The sequence below is a fragment of the Scleropages formosus genome, chromosome 1, assembly GCF_900964775.1.
Source record: "Scleropages formosus chromosome 1, fSclFor1.1, whole genome shotgun sequence".
Taxonomy (NCBI): domain Eukaryota; kingdom Metazoa; phylum Chordata; class Actinopteri; order Osteoglossiformes; family Osteoglossidae; genus Scleropages; species Scleropages formosus.
In genome coordinates, this window is record NC_041806.1 from 23,279,385 (window position 1) to 23,304,558 (window position 25,174).

The window sequence follows — 25,174 nt, forward strand, 5'->3', positions numbered from 1 at the left end:
ATATCCAGTTAAGATGGACTTCTTCAAGGACTAACCTAACGATATCACTTCCTTGTGTTTTTCTAGTTTTAATTAACATTTTTAAGTATGACTTTGTCCAAGGGGCCTTATCGTCTTATAGTGTGAGATATCGAACTTCACAATGATTTACACATTTGAACAGTTGGATGTTCTTTCGAACGGAGGCGGTAACAACTCTGTCCACTGCACTAACTGCCACACTCGGTTATTACGGAAGTGGCAGCACTTTATCCGCGGGGCCTCCGTTAGCTCGGCTTTTGGCACGAGCACCGCTGCGATCCCATTGGCTACTAACCGCCGTTAAACCGAGGCGACATCTCGCGTCGCGCGGAGAGGTGGCAGCGCTCGGTCTCGCGCCCAGTCAGAGCGGCGGTGAGCGCGCGCTCCTCGGAGTGCTGGGTTCCTCAGAGCAGCGCCGTGAACGAGCCGCGAAGGTAAGGCGCGCGCGCCCAGAGAGTTCACTTACGTTTGGTGGCGTCGACCGTTCGCGCCCGTTTCTGAAGGAAAACACTGTATTTTGACAGTTTCTCAAGTGAACTTTTCTAAAATGTGTGCAGTGTCGAAGCATGAATCCGTTTCCTCTCTGTTGTGGTGGTGTTTTATCGAGTTTATCCAGGCGCTCGATACACACACACAGTCGTAAAATGCAGACAGAGGGGGAAGCATGATTATTATCTCGCATGATTATTTTAAGGTTTCTTAACTAGATGAAAACAATATATTTATAACGAATACCTTAACTTAACGTCCATCCGTAGAATATTACGAAATACAATATTTCATCAGCAAGGGAGGCGCACATCACATGATGATCTGAAAAAAATATACATTAATCTTTTTTTTAATTAAATTTTTTGATTTTTGAGTAAGAAAACCCGGGGAAGAAGAACAGAAAAACAGCTGATTTAGTACAGATGACTCACTCAGTTTGCTTCCTCTTTTTCTGTTATTATAAAATATTTGTTTATGGTGGATAAAAATACCCATTCCCGGAGGAATGGATTAAATGTGGTTATAATCGCCCTTAATCTCATACGCGCTCTCCGTCCGGATTTTGTACTCTGAAAATGAGATAGAAAACCAGCACAAGCTTTCACATATCCGATAAATCAATTTCTTATTTTGGAAACCACGCAGCAAATTTTATTTCTTAATGATAACATGAACATACCTTCACTAGGTGTACTGGATAAGAAATGTTAATGAGGGGAAAAAAAGCCCGAGACTTTTAATAACAGTTTTTGTTCACATGATTTGCTTGTATAACTTTTGACTTCAGTTTTTGCCTACTTTTATGAAGCAGACTGTTCAGCTGCTAAAAATTATGACAAATTTGCTCATAATTCAAGGTCGTAAGTGTACATGGGATCAACATCAGAAATATACACGGGTTTCTAACTTTGAGGATGCTTTCTTTTAGATAAGAGCTTGCAATTATTGAAAATTATGTCTTTGTGAAGCAGGGAAGGGCTGGCTTCAAACAGTGCTGTGAAGTTCGCCTCCAAAGTGTCCTGGAGATGAACTGTAAAAAGACACTGGTATCTGTAAATAGACCTTTCTTAACCCAGTGAATGCCAGCTTTAAAAACACAAGAATTTTTTAAAGGAAAAACTTCATGTTTACCTTTAAAAATGTTATGATATTCAGATGGATCACCAATGAAGAGCAACACAGTTCGGTGTTTGAGACCCATGGTTACGGGAGCCATAAAAACAGGCAGTGGCGCCGAACCAAACCAGTTAATCCGTGCGATGTTTTCTTGGGAAGTTCTTGGAAGCCAAGCCAGAAAACGATAATTGCAACTCCTTTGGAGTTTGTATAGTAACTAAGATAAGTGCTCACACTATCTCCTGTCCAAAGAGTGGTTAAAGACTAAGTCATTTTCTCAGGCTCTGTGTCCAGTGGAACCACATTACTCAACTGCTCAACCAAAACAAAACGTAGAGTTCAAAGACCGCTTTGCCCTTTAGAAAATTCCGCAGCATATGCAGCCCTCTGACCGAAAACGTTTTCTCAGCATTGCTTCAGCTTTGGCGCAATACTTAAGATGCATAGAATGATTGCTATTAATATTCAAGAGTCATAATAAGCAGGAGGTCATCATGGGGAAAAAAAATAAGATGGAGAAGACGTTTAAATGCAGGATGCCTGCTGAAACAAGAGTTTCCAGGTGCCGCCGCTGCTTAGGAGCGCTGTGGAGGAGAAGACAGGAGAGGCTTAAAAACGGGCCACCTTCAGTGTGTAAAAATAGAACAGAAGCAGAAGTAATGGCTAGACTGGGAAAAATGAGCCCATCTTACTGGAGAACTGGGGCAGGTTAAGCTGTGCTCTTGGAATTTGGGAGGAGAGTGGAAAATAATGCTAATTTCGGTTAAGTTGCATCCATAGAATTTAATGTTTAACAACGGCCAAGTGAAATGTTTAAAATATTTTTTTTCTTTTTTATATTAAAGAAAACATCTAGGAAGACTCCACAGACCTTCATGAGTAGAGATATTCCTCTGGTGATGACCTAATGTTCTCCTAAACTTGAGAATTCCAGAACCACCAGGTAAAAGCATGATTGAACTTCTGTTCAAGTTTTCTTTCGGTGATGTCTCTGTGTGTGCAGTTCTTTTATCGTCATCTTATTACCGTGGTTTATGTAAATGACAAAATTATAAGGAATAGAGAGTTACATTATAAAGGGAGTTACTGTGGAATTATAATACTGACCTGGGGGCATATGATTATGTAATGGGAATAAAAGTCAATGCACCTCAGCAACAGTCAACTTTACGTCAGCATGCAGCTGACATGAAATTAAATTACTTTATTCTTCCAAGAGAGATGGTGCAGTGGGTTTGGCCTGTACCTGCTCTCTGGTGGGTCTGGGGTTCAAGTCCCACTTGGGGTGCCTTGTGACAGACTGGCGCCCTGTCCTGGGTGTGTCCCCTCCAGCCTTGTGCCTTGTGTTGTTGGCTTAGGCTCCTGCTTGGGATAAGCAGCTTCAGACAGTGTGTATTCTTCTGTGTATTGGTGGTTCTTAAAGGGTTATGATTCCGGCTTCTTTACTGATATTCAGATTTACCTTTTCAAAGAACAGCTTCTTTGCCCATGGAATATGAACCAAACACTTTCTGGTTTCATCTTGTGCTCCAAGAAGCGTTTGTCCTCTTTCTGTTAGTGTCAGTGTTATTGATTATTAAATCTGAATCTGAAATCTGAACCTCTTTTTGCTTAACCTCCATTTAACCCCTTTAATATTGCCGGGGTTATGATTTTCACTGCGGGGTAGAGGGTAAATGTAGAGATTAGAAAGCAGGGTCTGCTTGAGCAGGTGTGTTTTAGCAATTCTCGTATGGCATGGGTGTGTAGTACTGTTGTGGGACAAAAACATTGTACTTCCTAGATAATGGCAGAGTTTGCTGCTATGGAGACAGCAGGGAACATACGCACTGACATCTCGGAGTGACTTGAAGTGAGGTACTCTGTCAATCATTACCTAAGATGCAGTCTTGTGTTAGAAGTTCCTTTTCCCATGCTTAGCAATATAGGGCTGCATTATATGGGCTACATATATCAGAATCAGAATCCAATTTATTTGGCCAAGTATGCACATACATACAGGGAATCTGGCTTTGGTTCCCAGTGGCTCATAGTGTAGAGTAGACAAACGCAACACACATATATACACATATAAACATACTATACATACATACAAGTGCAGATATGGGAAGGAATAAATAATGATGGGGGGAATAAGTAAGAGGGAGAGAGTATTGCACAGGCTAACAAACAGCTGTTCATGGACATAACAGTGTGCGGAAAGAAAATATTTTTGTATCTGGTTGTTTTGGCGCACAGTGATCTGTAGCGTCTGCCGGATAGGAGAAGTTCAAAAAAGCTGTGGCCTGGGTGAGAGGGGTCTGTCACAATTTTCCCTGCCCGTTTCCTGATTCTGGAGGCAGGGCAGTCTGGAACCAATGACCGTTTCTACAGAGCTGACTATACCGTGCAGCCTGTTCTTTTCTTCTTTGCTTGCTGATCCAAACCAGACTGTGATGGAGGAGCTGAGTACAGACTCAATGACTGCTGTGTAGAACTGGATCAGCAGCTCCTGTGGCAGGTTGAACTTCCTCAGCTTGTACAGGAAGTGCATCCTCTACTGGGCCTTTTTTTGTGATGGACACGGTGTTGGTTTTCCACTTTTGGTCCTGAGAAATTGTAGATCCTAGGAACTTAAAGGTGTCCGCCACTGATACAGCATTGTAAAAATGAAGAGGGGAGGCAGTATTAGGGGGGTTCCTCCTGAAATCCACTGTCATCTCCACCGTTTTCAGTGTATTTAGCTCCAGATTGTTCTGACTGCATCAGTGGACCAGATGTTCCACCTCCCATCTATATGCGGACTCATCACCATTTCTGATGAGTCCTACTAAGGTTGTGTGTTCTGCACACTTAAGGAGCTTTACAGAGGGGTCCCTTGAAGTGCAGTTGTTGGTGTAGAGGGAGAAGAGCAGTGGGGAGCGCACACATCCCTGGGGAGAACCAGTGCTGATTGTGCAGGAATTGGATGTGAACTTCCCCAGTCTCACCTGCTCCCTCCTGTTTGTCAGGAACAGTGAGCTGGGCAAGTTTACTGTGAAGGAGTCCTGGGGTGATGGTTTTAAATGCGGAGCTGAAATGTCCAAACAAGACTCTTGCATACGTTCCTGGATTTTCCAGGTGCTGCAGGATGTAGTGGAGGCATCATCCACTGACCTGTTTGGCCGATAGGTGAACTGAAGGAGATCCATTAGGGGACCCGTAATGTCCTTTAGATGGGCCAGGACCCGTCTTTTAAAGGTATTCGTGACCACAGATGTCAAAGCAACAGGCCTGTAGTCATTTAACCCTGTAATGGATGATTTTTTTGGGGGACCAGTCCGATTGTGGACAGTTTGAAGTAGGAGAGAACTTTGCACAGTTCTAGTGATCTGTTGAAAATCCGTGTGAACAGGAGCCAACTGAGCAGGACAGGTTTTCAGACAGGAAGGTGAGATACCATCTGGGCCTAGTGTTTTCCTGGTCTTTTGTTTCTGGATGAGAAGTACAGTATATATAAGCAGTATAATTCATAAGTTATATACACGAGGAAAGCTAAAATAGATTATTTGCTTTTTACTTGCTGGGATTCTTCCAAGATTTTTGGATGAAAGATTAACCTGATGCTGAAGGTTATACTTAACTGAAAATGATTTTTACACTTCTGGCAACAATAGTCCAATATGTAGCATTTTACTTTTCTGATCTATTCATCCTTTCACATAGCAGAGTATGACATTGAATAGAGATCAAGTCAAAAGATCACCTGAAGTAAGACAAACAGGCCTGTCTTGAATCTTTAGTCTCAGATCCTCCCATGCTGTTGGGCACATCGGGCGACAAAGTCTCTCCACCTCTGCCGGTCCTCTGCCAACGCTTCAGCTTCGTTCCAGGATACGCCAGCGAACTTAAGATCGTTGATGAAAGTTCGACGCCAGGTGGTGCGGGGACGGCCCCGGCCACGCCTGCCCCCCGGGGGGCACCAGTGCATTGCCACCCGGGGGAATGCGATGTTGTTGCATTTGTAAAATATGCCCGGCTAGCCTGAATCGTTGTTGCGTGATTGTAACTTGAAGGCTGCTGGAATTTCCCCGGCGCAAGACTTCTTTGTTGGTAATGCGGTCGATGTACTGGATCTTGAGAATCCGCCAGAGACATCGTTGGTGGAATGCAATTATCCTGCAAACAGTGTTTGCCTTGCTTTAGCTTCCAAGTTTCACATGCGTAGATTGCGGTTGGGACAACAATGGAGGCATGTAGTCTTTAATAGATGTTTTTTTTTTTTTTAACATCATCATTTTGTTTAGCTGTAAAGTGCCGCAGTAACATTATGAGGCTGTTTTCTTTTATACTGGCCTAGAAGTTTATATTTCTGGTATCTGACACTTTTTTCCCCAAAGCCACTTACACTGTTAAGCTAGTTACAATTATTTATACAGTTAGGTAATTTCACTGGAGCAGATTAGGTTTAGCCCCTTTTGCAAGGATTCTCCAGCTGGAGGTTGAATTTGAGCCTTCAACGTTTGTATCCAAAGGCAGCAGTCTAACCCCTACACTACCAGCTTCCCCTGAAAGGGGTTGAACTGCAGAGCTCTTTAACACAAGGCTACTACCTTAACCGTTTGCCTACACATGGGACCAACCCTTTGAACGTTTGGAGCGATGACAAATGTGAATTAGTTATCCTGAAAGTGTACTTTGTTCAGGCGGCAGGACTCAGCATTTACAGTAACGCAGGAGGTTACCTTTCCTACTTTGAGCTCAGGGCTTGTAAACCTTTGTCAGTCACACCATTGATCTCTTACTAAATATTTCTAGTTAAAAGCTATTAATAACTACACGAAACTTTTGTGAAATGTTTTCTGTGTTGCACACTGTGTTACCAGTATGTAAGATCCTTTACAGCATATCTTGCAGGACTATAGTGTGAAATACATGTATAACCCAAGATCTAAATTTTCACCAAAGGTCAAAAGGTTAACTGTGATGGTTGAGGATGAGTTGAGCAATGTGGTCTTTTCCAAAATGTGCTCCGTAGCCATTAAGCCATGTGGAATAAGGGCGACATAGCTTATACCCTGGGAAATGTGGCATGATGATTCCTCTTTTTATCTAAATATTTTTAATAGAAGTTACAGTACTGGACATCCCTTCACAGTGGCACACTAGTGAAGGACCTTACCTGGCAAGCAGCATGTTCAAAACTCATGATGGTATTCAGCTGTTATAAAAGTGTGCAAAGTCCTTAACCTGAACCGCTTCAGTAGGTTTTCAGATTTGAAAGAATAATATAGTAAGAAGTGTAACTGTGCGAGGGAGGTTACCTAAAGGTCAGAACCTGCTCTTGCTGACATAAGAAGAGACTTGTGTTTGACCCTCTTTGTTTTTGTGGTATAATAACCAACTCCTGATAGATTTCATCACTGGCTTTAAAGAAAGACAAATAAAGTGGCTTTGTCACTCCGTAGAGATCACTTGAGGGTGTCCTGTATTCAAAACCAAAAATTTCTGATGCAAGACCATGCATATATACTGGTATCTACACACACACACACACACACACACACACACACACACACACACACGTTGAGTGAAGCTACTTGTCCCAAGCAGGGTTACGGCGAGCTGGAGCCTAACCTGGCAACACAGGGTGCAAGGTTGGAGGGGGAGGGGACACACCCAGGATGGGATGCCAGTCCATTGCAAGGCACCCCAAGCAGGGCTAGAACCCCAGACCCACCAGAGAGCAGGCACAGTGCTTCCTTTTGGGTCACTGCACATGCATGATTGTTTCCTATATAAAAACCAAACAGGCTTTTCCTCTTGATTATTCTGTAAATCCTCTGTTGATAACTTGGACATAAAATGACTTTTTTTCCGTCTCTGAGATTTTGAACTGGTCTAAAAAGGATCAGCAAAATAAAAAGTCCATTAGACCAGTTAATTCCAGGAATCGTGACATTCGCTAGATTCAGAATTTCAGCCAATAATTAGCTGGGACTGGCAAAATATTAATATAGAATTATAATAAACAATAATTTAAATCTGTTATGGACCATCATTATCATATTATTAAAGATATTTTCATATTTCTGCAGTATCTCAGAAAGGGACAATTTCTCCACCCCCACACTTTGGCATTTCTTTAGAGCTCAGTAGCACCTCATGAGCAATTACAGATCGCAGGAGAAAACTATCTTTGAGGCTTACACACTAAATGCTGACTTGCTTCATGTGCTAGCTGATGTGCTGGTGTAACATTGACAGAGACCTGGTCCATGGGATGATGGCGCAGAGGGAGGGGGAATGGGGTGGAACCACTTTGTACACAATGTTTCCTGGATGCAGACTAGTGTGGCGTCGGTGGCTTCACAGAGAAGATGATTCTCCCTGGGAGGAGAAAGGGCACTCAATGTCACTTAGATTGGATAATAGGGTTTCTGTGTTGTTTCCTACCATTTCATTTTGCAGGCACGTAAACCTCAAAACACACGCACAGAACCCAGAGTGGCAATTTGATCATCAGGGAAAAGTCTCAAAGCAAAGTAGGGAAAAAAAATCTCCAAACTTGGCTGAGAATTCAGCCCACCAGCTACTCCAAGTCTCTACGTAACACAGGGAACTCCAAATGTTGGTAATAAACCCTTACTTCGAGGCTCCCAACTGCATGCGCGCACACGGACTCACACGCACACTCACACACACAAACAAAATGAGGTCTGTGTCAGAATAGGGCTGTAATTTCAGCATTTTTGTAATGTAAAAGTTGCATGAGTCGGAGAGGGCATGTTTAGCCCTCCCGTTTGGATCTTCAGTCAGTTCCATGCACAGTAAGAAACCAACACTTCCAGCCAGAGTGCAGCAGGTGACTTTATCTCCGTCTTTGCTCTTTCCTCTACCCCAACATCCTCTCTCTAAAGACACAACGTCTGTGTGTGCAAACCCTGTCAAGTGTGGAGAAGCTCAAGGAAGGTGAAGGATGCAGACTGTCACGGTGCAAGAGAGGCGGCATGTGACACAGTGCTTCCTTTTGGGTCACTGCGCGTGCTCTTGCCGAATCTCCTTCCTATAAGATGGGTATCGTTGAAGAGAGATGCTTTCTGTGGTGTGGACCACCTTTGCATCACCGTCCTGTTTACAGGATCATTTTTATTACATGCCTCTATGGCTGTCATATTCCAGCAGTTGTTTATTTTAGACTGTAACCTTTGAACTGCCAGATTAATCTGCACAGAGATTAAAAGATGCGAGATCTTCCAGAGATCCATCTGTGGTGTTTTTACGCACAAGGATTACCATCCTCATTTTCTTTCCTTTTTCTATTAGTGTGCTCCTGCAAGGATGTTCTGATGTTTGAACAGAGTTCCCGCCGCACTTTTTCAGTTTTAGAGGCCGTTAATGACAAACCGCAGTAAAAGCTTTCAATACCTTTCTTTCCTCTTCTTGGAACAGCAACCTTTAAATCACATGGAGCATTTGATTTTATTTGCGGCAAATTAAAGCTGCATTCATGCCATGTAATCTTGTGATGAGATTGTGACAGGATTAGATGCTCAGCGTGACACACTAAAACACAATGTCTGACTTTCACAATTTATACATACTATGAATAACAGTTATGTACGGTATCGCAGTTATGGGTTACTGGTAATGTAAAGCAAATTTTGTTTCTGTTTATATCTAGGTTGCCATTGAATTATTACTGCCCTGCTATGGTATAGTTTCAGGTATGACTTTTTAATAGATTTTCGCTTGAATGTTGTGAGCTTCCAGTTCTGCCTTGTGCAAACTTTGGTCTGAATGAACTTGATCATAATTCCCCTTCTGTATGGCCAGATAGAATTAACCAGTTCCATTCATTTGTCAGACAAAGAGCCAGGTTTCATGTTTCACTGTGATCATGCATTGTATTGTACGATAACTTTAAAGATGCATCACACCCGCTGTCCTCTAAGTGATTAATGGTTCAGACTAATTCGCCACTGCTATTGGTTACTATTAATAATGACAGAATTTAAAAAAGTGGCAGCCAACAATCTCAGTGTAGAGTAGTAGCTAGACAGACTGATCAGGATGTTGTGGATGAGACACCATTGTACCTTCGACTCATGATATTGGGATTTCCACCCACGGAAATTGCCTACTTTGATACTCACAACTGTTGTAGGGGTTTTTAATAAATGTGGATTAAATAGCAATGAAGAAATTCTGATTGTCACAAAAGTAGACTGTTAGAAGGCAGCGTGATGAGTGCAGATACTTTCTGTAACTCCTGTGTTCGTGACACCACAGTTGAATTTATTGGATGAATTTTAAACCCCGGCAGACCCCCTCCTGCCTGGGACGGCACCCCTCCCCCGACTGCGAGGCATCTGTCTCAGACCGTAAAGCAGCAGTCGGAAGTCTGGCTGGTGTTTGTTATCCTTTGCAAAGCTGTCCTGTCGTGGGCTTTCATTTGTTGCATTTGCAGTGCTACATAAGGGTGTGATGTGAGGTCAAAACCCTTCTGTCAGCCCCAGATGCCAGTGTGTGTGTGTTACTACCATGTTTGTCAGCCTGGGAGGCACGTGAAGTACTGCGATTCAGTGATTTCAATGGGCTTTCCCTCTCTGTTATCTCCTGTTTCTCCTCTACTGCCCCTGGGGGTTAGTGGTTCATTTTATATTAAACTCTGCTGTAATGTTCTGCTCTACCAGTAGGGGGTGGCGTAGTGGTGGGGACTTAATGAGACAGTTTGTTCTCAGGCCAGATGTTCACTGTGTCTGAGAGGATTAAGGACTCACTGGGCCGTTGGTGACCGTGTGTCTCGTGGTTCTGTCTCTTTTCAGCATCCCTAGGCAACCGTGCAGAATCTTGAGGCCAAAGCCAACAGTTGAGCTGGGAACTGTAATACACCTGTTTATTTTGCACAGTGGACATTGTTGCTTCACCAGTTGAAACTAAATGAAGGGATGTGAAATTCTTGCACTGCAGTCTGGATGCTCTGCCTTACACAGCTACGATGACATGATGATGATGACGATGATATGTTGTTACTGTGAATCACGTTTCATACTTATTCAGCTGGACCTGTAAACGAGTTTGAAGCATGTGACCATTTTGCCTGAGAACTGCACAGGATGTTGGGACGGTGCTTATATATCACCGCTTCGGTGTCACATGAGTTAATTTGCTGCATAAGCTCTAAGTTTTGAAGACCCAGAAATGATGACATAATGTTTATGAAGCCTCTTTGTTGGCAACACAGAATTATTATGATGCGTTTCTCCAGACAGCTGTGCACTGTGCTTGCACACTGTGCAGCACTTCACTAGCACACGGCAGAACTTTGCATATTACTCTTCTGCTGCCCTGCAGAACGGCATTTCGGCATTTTGGCCAGGTTCGTGGAAGCTGATGGGCAGTCCTGTGGATTGTACGCAACTCGTGCTCTTGGCTGAACCTGTGAGGGCTTAAGGGGAGAGCCAAACAATGACATCCGGACAAACGTGTTCATCTGAGTCTGAGTGCCGGCAGGTACGGCAGTGTTAAGTTAATCTGAAATTGAGATGAATGTTGGAGGGCAGTGGGGGCACAGTGGCGCAGTGGGTTGGACCGGCTCCTGCTCTCTGGTGGGTCTGGGGTTCGAGTCCCGCTTGGGCTGCCTTGCGACGGACTGGCGTCCCGTCCTGGGTGTGTCCCCTCCCTCTCCGGCCTTACGCCCTGTGTTGCCGGGTAGGCTCCGGTTCCCCGCGACCCCGTATGGGACAAGCGGTTCAGAAAGTGTGTGTGTGTGTGTGTGTTGGAGGGCATACTCTGCTTCTGTGTGTGACACCTCTCAGTTGTTGAAATTTATGCAATCAAGAGCTTGTGGGAGGCTTCTGTTTTGATTTGAGGTGGAACATAATGGTTAAAGCACTTTGGAACTAAACTGCTGGACATTCTAGTGGATGCAACTTGTTTTCCTTATTTATTGTCTATGCTTGCTTTTATGTATCCTTTTATGCTACCTGAAAAATTTCCAGTGCATTTATATTGATTACCCACAAAAGGCAAATAAACTTTGATCATTTCAGAAATCCGTGTTCACTGGAAATGAGCGCAACATTTACACAAGAGAGAATTTTATGTGCAGGTGTACAAACACAGTGTACAAGAGCGTTAAAAACTATTTGTCCAGCTTTTATTGCAGACCTCTGAGAGGGAGAAAGAGAGACTGTCCCAGATCACATGACATCTGTGTTCACACAGAGCATGCTCAGTTCATCCACAGAAAGAGAAGTCACAGAGAGAGAAGGAGAGGGAGAGTTGGGACAGGGGCCGGGGGTCTAGAAGAGTGAATAAGGGGAGAGACCTGGAATCCATCTCTGAGCAACAGGTGCTTCAGCAAGTGACCCACCCCCAGAGGACAGGCCAGGGTGGATGCATCATTGTGGTTCACAGTGCTGTACCAGGATTCACGCTTCACAGTGCTGCGCAGAGCTGGGACTTCAGCTGGAAATTTGCCAGGACCCAGTTGCTGTCGGTGCTGTTGTCACAGCTCAGAGCTTTGGGAGATCTGGGGCTCTCGGGATGAGCGTTGAGCTCCGCAGGGACACGTGGTCCTTCGTGGGAAATACCCGGAGCGGGTGAGAATAACCCATTTGGAGCGAATCAGTGTGGGTGGTGGGCATGTGAACCTTTGTCTGGGCTGTGGTACTGTGGTTCTGACTTGTGATGTTGTTGCCATATTGTTGACGTTGTAAAGCTCAAGGAAAGTTGGGCTCTTGATGTGTTTGTGTTTTATTATGTTGGTCCTTTAATGTCCTGAAATGAAATTAGTACGCTTTGTCCTACTTCTGGTAGCAGTTTCAGCTCTCGACCTTTCTAAAGTTCGTTACCATGGCTTCATGTCCTACCTTTGTGAAGGTCTTTGTTTGACAGCCAACTACACCAAGACTCACAGGATGTAAGCCTCTTTTTGTGTCATGCCATCTTTTGAAGAGTACACCATCAAGCAGTTGTCCCAAGTCTTTTTTTTTAGAGGCTCTCCATGGAAAGGAATTGTGAGCATCTAAATATGTCTCCCCCCAGTTCCACATGATGTATTTTTTCAGTTTGTCCCAGACTTGGAACAGGCAGTACTGAGAGACACCAGAGACTGCTGTAGTGGGATAGACCATAGAGCTAAAAGGGACAGGTGAGAAGATGGTCAGTGGTATGGCTCCTCCCTTGATAAACACCGGTTTGCTGTTTGAATGGGTTCACTGTGTGTGTTGTGGTCTGTGCTAAGCCTCACGTTGGACAGCTGTTTACTCTGATAGGTAGGGCAGAGCTAAACCTTGCATATGGCACAGCTGTACATTCAACGGTCAAGGTCACACGTGTTGCTGGATTCATATTGGGATCCCTGATCAAGGCTGATTTGCATCTCAACATCTTGCTGTTTTTCTTTGAAGCAAAGAGGACTCCCACATCAAGACTTCAGGTCTCAACTCTTTGACCTTCTGTGTCAACACTACTGCTTTGTTGATAGATGCTTACGTGGTGGTGTTCCTGTGTGGGATGATGAAAAGGCGGCTAAAGCATCTGCCTCTGCTCCAAGTCCCTAAATCAAGTAAACAGATAATAATGAAAGAGAAGGGCCTGGGGCATAAGATTGTTTGAAGGTGGGCCAATGAGCATTGGGATCCAGTCCCAAACAGTCCATTTCCCAAGGCGGTTACTCACCCGCCCTTTTATCAGTTGTCAGCATCATGAAATTTAAAAGATAAAGGTTTTTGCTTGTCTATAAACTGCATGTCTTTTGTGATTTCTATGTGGGAGTAAAAGTAAGAGTTCAGTAGTTAGGCAATGAGAATACGAATAATTGGGAATAATTTACAATTTAGAGTAAACCAAGAAAGCCCTGTTCTGAGTAAAAAATTGTACTGCACTGACTGTCCCAGTTGCACCGAGGGTTAGGGTGGGTACAGCTTGTTTGTCCTCCAGTCCTTATACAGTTTTATCTCATGTTGTATCTGTTTCTGGGGCTGTGAGAATCATGTGATCCAATGTTTTGTAGATTCTGTATGACAACACTTTCTATACTTAATCTTCCCCAGTTGCTGTATTGGAGAGAAATCACAGCAAACTAAAGATATAGCTTTTTTACCACAATTTAGTTTAATAACACAAGACATTTGAGACAAAATATATTGGAGGTAAGCTAAATACTGGAACCATCCAACAATTGATGAATATCACATAACTCATAAGGAGCAGGCCTACTCTTTGCCTACGTAATACCCTCAGTCCTTCGTATAATGCTGTCATACTATCCTAAACTGTCTGTAGTTGCATCTGGCACCATAGTTGCAAAGCCTGCACTTTTCTCCAGGATAAAGGATTTGGAAATCTATTCAACACGTCTTTTACAAAACATTCCATAATGTTTCTGTGACAACTGGATCTCCAGATCGAGGAATTGCAAGGAAGGAATTTTACGTAATGCCTTTGAAATTCATGTTAGACTACTGCTTGTGGTGTCTCTTTTATAGCTGTTTTCTACTGGTGGCTCATATTCAACTGTCCGCATTACTTCACCTTTCAGTGGAGAAGCAGCAGAACAGTTTTACAAATTTATTTTGCTGGATATCTTACAAAAGCGCTTAGCTCATGTTGTAGCTCATGACTCATCAGCAGGCACACTTCTCATGTTGCTCCTTGACTGCTGTGCCACCTGCTGATGACCAGTGGTATGACAGCGGTTTCTGTCTCTCACCTTACAGCAGTTCCCGGCTGACTGCAGCAGAGGTCATGGAGTCCACCATGGGGGACTCTCCAGGGAGCAACGAAGACCTTACTGGTTAGAACACCCCTAAGTTCTCTCAGTGTAATTCCCAAATGGCATAAAATAGGAAAGCCATTCACTACCCAGTGTAGGATTAGACCAAATTTGGGCAGATAATATGGTTTTTGAGGCACAAGTATGGACTGATAAAAGTGACAGGAGATGGCAGGTTTCTGACCACATTATTGGCTTTCTTAATGTTGTACAGAAATGAGATCTTTTAACATGATTTTGTTCATTTCTCCAGTAAAGAAGAAATCAAAGTTCAAAATTTTAAAGACGCGTCTGTTTGGGAGGATGAAGTGGAGGGGCACTGGAGGATCAATAAAGCAGAGTCAGTCTGCCAGTGACATCACTGCCCCAGAGGGTGTGAAAGCCGGATACGACTTGGAGGAGGAGTTTATGTAAGTTCCTCCCTTTAACCATAGTAATAATATGGCTGTTATTCTGAAGCAATTGTCATGGTGACAAGTAACGGAAAAATAAATCCATTCTCTTACCAGAACCAGGTGTTTTTTCTGTAGTGATAGAAAGAGTTGCTCACAGTCCGGTACCTTGCAGACTTTACCTAATACTAAAAAAGAAACAACCTGTTTTATATATAGTGTACACACAGACATTTGTCTGAAACCACTTGTCCCAAGCGGGGGTCACGGCAAGCCGGAGCCTAACCCGGCAACACAGGGTGCAAGGCTGGAGGGGGAGGGGACATACCCAGGATGGGACGCCAGTCCGTCACAAGGCACCCCAAGTGGGACTTGAACCCCAGACCGACCGGAGCAGGCCCTGGCCAAACCCACAGCGCCACTGCACCCCCCCCCCCCTTACATATAGTATTGTTGTTTATATTGAAGCAGTTTGAGTTTTTCTGTCCGCTCTCCAACTTACAAGATGATGCCAAAACAAACTGGGCAACCTTCAGTGCCAGAGAATATCGACTGCAGCGGAAAGTACCATCTGAAATATTTTCTTAATGTTTCAATGTTCAATACTAGGGAAGCCCAAGCATGGTGCACAGGTTGTGTTTCACGCCCCTTTCCTGTTTGTCTGATCCTCAAGCTACTCCCAAGGAACACTGAGCTCCCGTGCGCTGTCACACGACAGCATCTTCTTCTCCAGCCAACCCCAGGCCTCTGATGAACCAGAGAGGGTTGCATCCCAGGAGAATGTTCACGGAAGGGTAAAAGCTCTGCAGGTGAGAGGATGGGATGATGTCAAGCATCCCAGTATTATCGTGTGACATGTGCAACGCTGCTAACGGTGACGCCACACTGTTCTCACTTTTCCCTGAGCAGACCAGGCTGCTGCAGCAGAATATGCGATTTGGTCCACTTCCTGTCACAGTCCTTACCCAGCGGATGGATGACGCAGGGGCGAGTTCCGAGGATGACGGGTTACCCCGCAGCCCCCCTGACATCTCCCTTCATGAAGGCCTAAAGGTATCATCCTAAATACACATTATATATTCCTCCTTATATGCTGTATATATGCCCTCTCTAGTGTACTGTATCCTTCTCCATCTTTTTCCTATCCCCTAACACATAAAATATACCTGCTGCACACCCCCTTAGAATAATACCATTCTTTATACATGCACCCTTTTCTGTCACACATATCCCCGCACATTTTTCTGCCTAAATTAGTTGTTTACAACAACAGTAAAATAGTCAAGAATTTGCAGAAAGCTGGAGATGAATCACCAAGTAGTGTTACTCAGATAGCTCTCTTGCTGGTCCTTGCGTGTGTGTGGACACTTCCCATCTTTCCAATGAGCCTCTAGGTTTGCAACTGAAAGCTGTTCCCCGTTTCCCCCCGCAGTACCCCGACCCTCACAGGCACCCTAGCTCTTTGAGTTTAGCGGGAACAGGAAGCGAAGAAGAGGAGCAGGTAAAACCCCACCCTCCCCATTCATTATCTGTAAGCCTGGTGAAATTTCCAGTCAGATCCTTCTGTAAATCTCCTTGTCTCAAACATATTTTCTGACAAATAAGCAGGCTGTTTGCAAGACCTTTGACTTATTGCTGTGGTTGTTAATGACTTTGCATTGCTTGCATGTTTCCAACTAAGGAGACTCTGTTTAGGTCAATCATTAACATCATAATCCTACTGAGAGGATTCTTTGTTATTGTTTCTTTGATTTGCTTCCAATGGTTAAACCAAAATAACACCATGGATATTTCATGTGTACACACATTTACTGAAATTTACCCATAAAGCAAGAAGACTACAAAGACAGGTGAACTTTGAATATAAGATGTGTTTGGACATGAGGCTTGTCTCTGTTAACTGTAGCTTCACAGCAGTGATTGGATCAGAGAGTATCATTTATGTATTGATAACCTTCCAAACAGACTTCCCTTGAATGGGAATGGTGTATTTTCTGACAGAAAACACCTGTGTTGCATGTGATCAGGTGTTATTATGGGCACTTCTGCTATTTTGTTCAGAACTCCACCGCACCCATACTAGGCCAATTTGCATGTGCATGGAATCAAATTGAAATGTGAACTATGATTCAGATATTTTTTTAGCCTTCTGAAAAATTGGTGCTGTTGAAAAACACGTTTTGTTTTAATAAGTTAACTGCGGATCTGCTTGGCCTCAGTCTGGACTCCGTGTGCTCTGTCTCCTCAGGGCCCCGCCCCTTCTTCGTCTCACCCTGTCTCACCAGTAATCAGGTCACCCTCCCAGTCCACAAGACCACCAGTTCTGCCTCCTACTCGTATTTCCTCACTTGCAGCGGACTTTGACACCCCCGCCCGGTTTGTTCCATGCCTGGATAACTCAGCAGCACGACATCGAATGTCAGTCAAGCCCAGAAACCAGCGTGCCAGTGCCAAGGGCAGGAGGGCAACCTCGGTGAGGCACCTGCTGTAGAACAGGCTGTTAGCTCAGCTTTTCATGACAACTATTTGGGTCATAAATGCATTTTTTTTCCCATTGATCTGTTCTGTGAAAACCCCTGTTGGGAATCAGCCTATCCTGAGAGTTCCTGTCCTATTTAACTGGAATTGTACATATAAAAATGTCTGCTTGCATGTTATTGGGCAGTGCCTTTTCCTTTCCTAAGAATTTTTTTATCCTTATCAACAGAGTGTTCACAGGCTCCGCTCTGAGAGCTTGAATGATCTGGAGTGCCCTGCCCCAGAGAAGGAGGATGAGGAGAGCCTGAGGAGAGAAGACTTCCATAAGGAGATTGTCCATTGCCACTCTTACTCCACACAGGCTCTACGGTCACGGGATGGGTCAGCTGGTGTTGAGGTGAAAAATCTCCCCACAGTTGTGGTCCCAAGTGCTGAGGAGGAGATCAGAGGGGGGTCTGATACAGAGCTTCTGAAAAATGATGGTGTTCTTCTAGAGCAGCTCCCCAGTATTGCACGGCCTTTGGAGCCTATGGGATGTATCACAACCAACCCTGTCTTTCTTCAACCTGTGCCAGTTGCTTTGGAATCTTTCCAGGAGGGAGAGCCAAACCCAGGAACTGTTACAGTGTCTCCTGTGTCTGCTTTGACTGAGGTACAGAAGCCACAGTCTGTGGTACAAGAGGCAGTGGTGAACAAGCCCCTCAGTCCAACCCAACCACGGGGCACCAAAGACTTAATAAAGGAGATCATGCAAAATTCCAGCCATAAATATCCTCCTAGTTACACCATACCATCCAAAAGCTGTGTTTTGGAACATACCTGTTCAAAACAGGACCAGGTGAGCTCTGGAGAATCCATACTTCCAAATACCAGAGATGTTCTGGGTAATGATTTCTGGGGCATGACCCAGACAGTCCAAGTAGACCCTCCACTAAACCATCAGTCAGTTGCTGCACCTTCTGCCCAAAAATTCCTGCAGTCTGGAGACAGGATAAAGACATCACCTCTGAAAAAAAACACTGCAGTATTTGCAGAAGCAACCATGCAAGAGAGTGCATCCACAGGCTTCATCCAGCAGACTGTAGTGCCACTCAGCGGTCCAGATGACCAACAAAACACAGAGGCTGTTAAACATAGACAGCAAAGACCAAACTCTGGATCATCCAAATTTTCAGTTTCCTCTGCCTGGGATCGACCCAGGGCAAGCAGTTTCACATGCTGTGCTGAGCAAACAGGGCCAAAGAATGAAGATAAGCTCCCATCCAGCCACAAGATCCAGGAACGACTTCTAGCTAAACAAGAACCACCTTCAAACCCATTATCAGGGTTGAAAGGTAAGGGAAGTCCCATAGTTAACATACCTCCAAACCCTAAGCTGCACCTGCAGTCGGCAGGAAGTTTAGAGACTGTCAGAGTGAAAGATCTGTCCTGGATCCCAGAGAAGAGGAGCACTTTGAGGAAAGGGGACACCGCCTCTAGAAGAGTGAAAGAAGAGACAGATGCTGTTAAACCTGTGCAGTTCTTAGGACATGCAGATGGAGGGGCTGGTGGAGAGAAAAACATTCAGGAGAATGAACTCAGGAGTAAGCCAGAAACTGCTGAAGAGGACCCAGAAATGAGAAACTCCTTTGGAGTAAAACTCCGGTCAACCTCCCTGTCCCTGAAGTACCGCTCTGATGTGGCCCAGGCAGAGATGATGTCCAAGCGGCGCAGTGCAGAGGTCTGCCCTCCAGCCTCCCCACATGGCCCCCAGACATCCCCCCTATCTCCAGCTCCAGTTAGGCCTAGAGGCTCCCAACCTCCTACAGATGAAGATATGGAAAGTAGTCTTTTCATGGACAACCTGACTGCAAAGCTCCCCCTTCCAAAAAAAACTCCATCGAAGAATTCAGGTTCCCTTGGGTCCTCTGTCATCCATTCGTTGACCTCCTCCACTCCAGCCTGTAGAGAGAGAGAGAAGAACGAATTCATTAATTCAGGAGGTAAGTCTTGTCTAAAGTAACCCAAATACTGTTTTTCTGACAAAATGACACAAGACACACCCATCGTCATGCACAAAGTGTCACTTAATCCTCTGTTTAAAAAAATTGGTTTGATCTTGAAATATACATCTTATTGTTGAAAGGAGCGGAGGTTAAACAGGATATCCATCTATAAAGAAAGTAATGTTACAACTCATAGAACATAGAATTTTTCAAAAACATTTTCCATTGACACTGTTAACCGTAAAACATATTCTTCTGTGTTGTCTTTGGAAAATGTCCCCAAGTCCATGGAGTGAATCCTTTAAAGACACTGTCATTAAGCAGCATGGTGGCACAGCAAGTAGCGCTGCTGTCTCACAGTGCCTCGGTGGTGTGTGGGAACAGGGGTTTGATCCTTGATCAGTCTGTGTGGAGTTGCATGTTCTCCCTGTGTCTGTGTGGGTTTCCTCCCAAAGACATCCTGTTCAGGTTCTCCCATAGTGTGTGAGTGTCACAGAGAGAGCGTATTTCACAGATGTATGGATGAGTGACCCAGTGTAAGTAGTGTATCTAGCAGTGTAAATCACCTTGGTAAATAAGGTGTGTGGGTTAGTAACACTAGATAGTATCCATTGTAAGTCGCTTTGGAGAAAAGCATCTGCTAAGTGAATAAATGTAATGTAAATGTAAGCACTGTGGCTTCCTAGTACAGAAGCTTTAACTAACAATGTAAGGAATTTTCTCTGCTGTCTTGAGTTTCAGCTCCAAAGGCACAAATTGTCATGTTTGGTGGGGCTGATATTTTAGCTCTTCAATAAGTGAAAAGAGACACCTGGCATTTCTGATTAAATGCCTGTGTTCCAGAGGGGTGCAGTGGCGCAGTGGGTTGGGCCACAGTCCTCCTCTCCAGTGGGTCTGGGGTTCAAGTCCCGCTTGGGGTGCCTTGCGATGGACTGGCGTCCCATCCTTGGTGTGTCCCCTCCCCCTCCAGCCTTACGCCCTGTGTTGCTGGGTAGGCTCCGGTTCCCCGTGACCCTGTATGGGACAAGCGGTTCTGAAAATGTGTGTGTGTGTGTGTGTGTGTGTGTGTGTGTGCCTGTGTTCCCAGCTTGATTTCATTAACTTTGGAAGTTATTATATAGAGGGGGGTGCAGTGGTGCAGCGGGTTTGGCCGGGGCCTGCTCTCTGCTGGGTCTGGGGTTCGAGTCCTGTTTGGGGTGCCTTGTGATGGACTGGCGTCCCGTCCTGGGTGTGTCCCCTCCCCCTCCAGCCTTGCGCCCTGTGTTGCTGGGTTGGGCTCCAGCTCGCCACAACCCCACTTAAGACAAGCAGTTTCAGACAGTTTGTGTATCTGTGTTATTATATAAGTTTTATAACCTCACAATAGGAGTACAAGCAGAAATAATGTGATATTGTTTCACAACAAACCAAACTTTGTATGGTGAATACAATATAAGTACAGTAATGTTATTGAATTTGACTTCAGGAGTTATAAATCCAAACTTATCAGTGAATTAAAATGTGCTTGTTTTACCCTGTAGATGACTTTGAGACTCCTACAGACCCAGGTAATTAACACAATTGGATAATCAAGAGATAAATGAATTTCGAAATGAACTGCACAGAAGGTACAATGGCATGCAAGGAAGTCCATTTTTTACCAAATCAAAATTGCAGAATCACATCTTTGGAGGGTCTTTCCTGTTGTACCTTGAAGAAAAGAAATCTTCTCCTTAAATGAAGCAGTGGTTTAAATGGACAAAACTAAACAGGAAAATATTTAGTCATAACTGGTACCTTTGTGCTTTGATCTTGAACTGATCACAAAATCAGTATTTACTGAATCACTGATCATCATTAATCTGCATCAATGAAATTAATTAAGCATAAGTGATAGATGGTAAAGAATGGTAAGTTAATCACATTAGATTCTGATTTAAGGTTTTATTTTTACCTGGTGTATCTGGTGTTGTTCACTTTGCAAGCTTCTTGAATGAGTGATTCAAATGAAAAAAGTATTTGTTTTATTGCACCATTCAGCTTGCCAGCACTAGAACTGCTGGACGGGTTGGGTTTCATATTTCAGTTCTTCCACTGTGATTCGGAATGCGTGGAATATAAATAAACAGATATTATTACAGAATACCTCATGTAAACTGTAAATATGACATGACTCCATATTTTATCAATTTTTGTCATTTACCTATTACCTGGATTGTCTTCCTTGTGAAATATGTTTTTTGGCTTGGATTTTTACTATGCTAATTGCTCTTGATTTGCACCATAATACCATCTTAATGTTACCATGAGCTGTGGCAAGTGCATTATTAGTGCTTGTGTATGTTAAATCCACAGTTTCTTGAATCTTGAACAGCTCATTTGGATCATTTGAACATAAGTCTTTGACCAAGGTTTCTTGCTGGGATGCAATATTTTTAAAAAAATATTTTTAAGAAGTCATATTTTCCCTCTCTTTCTCCAGACAGAGGGCTCACCCCCAAGTCCCCTGTGGCCCCTCCCAAGGAAGTGGAACCTGCGTCATCTGAACCCGCCTGGATGACCATGGCCCGGGAGAAGACCCGGAGTCTCCAGCAACTCTTTACCAGCAAGCTGGTGCCCATGGCTTCACCACAGGCTTCCCCTCAGCCCGTGCCCCGTAACAGGGAGGAGTGCAGGCCCATGTCCTGGTTGCTCCAAGACAAACCTGTCAAAACTGACATTATGGAGGGTAACATGGACACAACAGCAGAGATGAAGGTCAAGTCTCTCCTCATGCCTAGAAAGGAAGAAGGAGTACCACCAGATATTAAGACAAACCCAACAAAGCAGGTAGGGCAATAATTAAAGAGCTTCACAACGCACAACCATAAGATGGCTGGTTTAAGCCCTAAATAAATTTTACTCTGAAGTAACATGCATAACCTTAATTATTTCAGTTAGTCTATCAATAATGATAACTGGAGTGAATTATTCTTATACCTGTAGGTTGCAGTAGATTAAAACTGCAAATTCAGTGAAATTTATATTGATTATGTAATGCTTGGAATAATGATACTATGGTTTTAAAAGTTCTAAAGTTTTCTGAACAAAAATGTGAACAATCAGTTAGCCACCATTTGCTTTATTTACCTTCTTAACAGGTACATAACATATTGATGGACAGGAGAGTGACATTAATAGTATTCCAAGATAAATTATGCATTTTTGGCTTTTCTGTAAATATTCTCAGATATCTTATTGTTGGGCACAAAGGGATATTTGGTTGCATTTTGGGTACAGACTAATCTCCTTTTGCTCATAGACAGAGCCTGGGAAGACCTCTTCTCTACCTGTAATTTCACACAAACCCCTAGATGATGTCAAGTGTGAGGTGAAGATGGATGGAAGATCTCCCATGAACATTCGCTCCCCAGGTAGAGCCACCCGGTCAGGTTGGAAGAGTCGGATACCAGTAGTCAGCTTATTTGAATCCTAAAAAGTGTTGTCTATAAAATTGCCAACTGGACATTTTCAGTCTATCATGTATCCTCTCAGAGGAGTGTACTCCAAGTACTAAAAATCAGAACCTTCTGTGTCTGTATGTGTGTCTTTTCCAAAAGCATCGACAAGAACCGCCCTTGCCTCTCAGACACTGAATGAGGACAGATGGCAGAAAAAATCTGAATCGCTGTCATCATTATTATCATCATCAACATCCATGTCACCAACAACAGCTGCAGAGCAGCCCATGTCAAGACACGCTCAGCCATCTTGGTTGGAACTGGCCAAGAGAAAGTCCCTGGCTTGGAGCGACAAAGCCATGGATTGAAATAGCTGAAGAACTCAAAGGAATGACTGAGCATGAGACATACGGAGATCCCAGCAGACCCTGTGCTCCGCTCTGTTGTTAACAAGTGGCTTGCGGTGGAATTGTGTCTAGTCTGGAAGTGTAAGACAACTGACTTTTTTAAGCAGCAGAATGTTAACATGGAACTGCTTTTCTGTCAACAGAGACTAAGCTTCTGTCTGGTTGTATCACCTTAGCAGCCATATCACTACTTAGAACAAGAATGATCATAAGCTACCACAAAGATAGGACAGGATACCTCTTGCACATGGAGTTCAGGTAGAGGAGGGTGCCAACAATATTCAGCATGTTTGCAGCAAGTTCCAGTTTTCAGTTAAGTTCTTACGTTGTGGAAAGATTTTGCTTAATATGTGGGCACTGACTGGGTGACATGTGCAGACCAGCAGTGACCCTGTATCTCATCGCTACAAAAAAAGTTCCATAGCATTTGGTCATCTGCTTTATAACAGAGAGGCCAAACAGATGTAGATAAGGAACAAATTTAGAAAATCTAGATACACCTTTGTGAGAATAAACATCTATGTTTGACAGCCAAAAAGGAAGCAAAAAGCTATAGCTTCTGAACCAAATACATACCTGTATGTGTAACTGTTATCGTTACCTTTTTAGTCCGGTGAATTATGATTGCTAATGATGACTATCTTGTGCACAATCTTTTAAATGTGGGAATGATTCTTCTTTCAACATTTGTGTGCATACAACAAGAAATATGCCTTAAGAACACACCTAGTTCACCTGAACAGGACGTTAAGCAATATGATGTGGAAATGTGGCTGTTTAAAATCTTATTTATTGAATTTTACTTAGTCTAGTTAAAACAGGCTTAGTTGTGAGATAATGTAGAACATTAGTTATACTGACTGGTGTAACTGCCTGCGGTAGTTGGAGGTGTAACAAACCGAGGATCTGAACTTCAGAGGTTGAAGGTTCAGGTCTTTGAGCAATGTATTTAAATAGCTTCAGCAGAACATGAAAATAGATCAAGTTTAAAATATTACAGTTGTATTAGGATAGAACCATCCCTTAAGCAAATACTGTACAGAAATGTGTTGGTAAAGGAGAAGACTCTGCTCAGTGTCCTTTCCCTGGTACCCATTAGAAATGTGACCTTTAACCAGAGGATCAGCAGATTAACAGTTACTCCTGTTTAGATTATGTGAAACACAGCTGCAAGTGATGGGACTCTTTTACTCCCCGGGGAATCCAGCACAGCTGTCACAAGGTTTGCAGCAGGGGTCTTCAAGCTGGAGATACAGCTACACAATGTGGAATGAGTGAGGATGCTGTCCCAGTCGCTGAAATGTATATGCGTTACATTACATTTATTTCTTTAGTAGATGTTTTTCTCCAAAGCAACATACAACTCACAGTAAATGAAAGAGCAACAACTGTCAAAGAGTTTTAGATGCAGATAAGTGACTTTCGAAGCATAGTTAATTTGTCCAGTACCGCTGTTTTTGCTGGTATGCATTTCACGGGAAGCTGCGTTACAGAAATTGCTCCGATAGGAAATACAAAAGTGGTCATGACAGAGGGTGTGATGCAAATTTATGGAACTGTTAGATCAGGAGCGTAGCGGATCTGAACGAAGTGCATTTTGAGACACTTCCTGAATGCTAAAAAGGATTCAGCAGTTCTAGAAATTCCTTTGTGGTCTGATCATATCCATTTGAGGCCAGTCAAAGCCAATCGAATTCTATTCTGGTAAATGTCTTGAAGCAGTACCTCTGAAAATTTTTTGGACCAAGGACTGGACTTGGGCATTGGGTCAGACATTTTAAACCCAAAATTAACACAAGTAGGATCATCAGTATGTCTCCATTCTGTGTTTCTGCAGAAAGACAGATCTGTGACTTGTATGATAAAAACTGCATTCCTTTAAATATATAAGGTTTTAATAAAAATGTATTTCATTTGGATTTTGTTTATGCTTGCATGATGAGTCTTTGTATATCAAAAGCTCACTTTGCTGTCCCCCCACAAAAAAAAAAAAAAATGGACCAAACATGAGTGCTTCCTATCATACAGAATTCAACTTTTATGTTTTTTGCTTCGTTTGATCACTTTTTGGCTGTGGTGTTTTATCAGCTCAATATGTGATACACTTTAGCATCGGGAAAAA

The 25,174-nt window shown here is 43.5% G+C and overlaps 1 protein-coding gene across 4 annotated transcripts; it reads left to right on the top strand.

The window, feature by feature from the left end:
* The first annotated feature begins 366 nt into the window (after window positions 1–366).
* On the top strand, window positions 367–25,174 carry cracdla (cracd like a). Of its 4 annotated transcripts, none has more exons than XM_018749881.1 (12): window positions 367–455; window positions 2,475–2,572; window positions 14,316–14,392; window positions 14,625–14,781; window positions 15,437–15,572; window positions 15,673–15,816; window positions 16,196–16,264; window positions 17,012–17,236; window positions 17,471–19,223; window positions 21,688–22,034; window positions 22,507–22,618; window positions 22,805–25,174. In XM_018749881.1, exons 3-12 carry the CDS (start codon window positions 14,344–14,346, stop codon window positions 23,011–23,013), a joined length of 3,201 nt encoding a protein of 1,066 aa, XP_018605397.1. In that variant the 5' UTR covers window positions 367–455; window positions 2,475–2,572; window positions 14,316–14,343; the 3' UTR covers window positions 23,014–25,174. The 4 variants fall into 4 exon arrangements, with proteins under 4 accessions (XP_018605397.1, XP_018605398.1, XP_018605396.1 ...); XM_018749882.1 differs by lacking the exon at window positions 367–455 and adding an exon at window positions 1,539–1,559; XM_018749880.1 differs by lacking the exons at window positions 367–455; window positions 2,475–2,572 and adding an exon at window positions 12,023–12,194.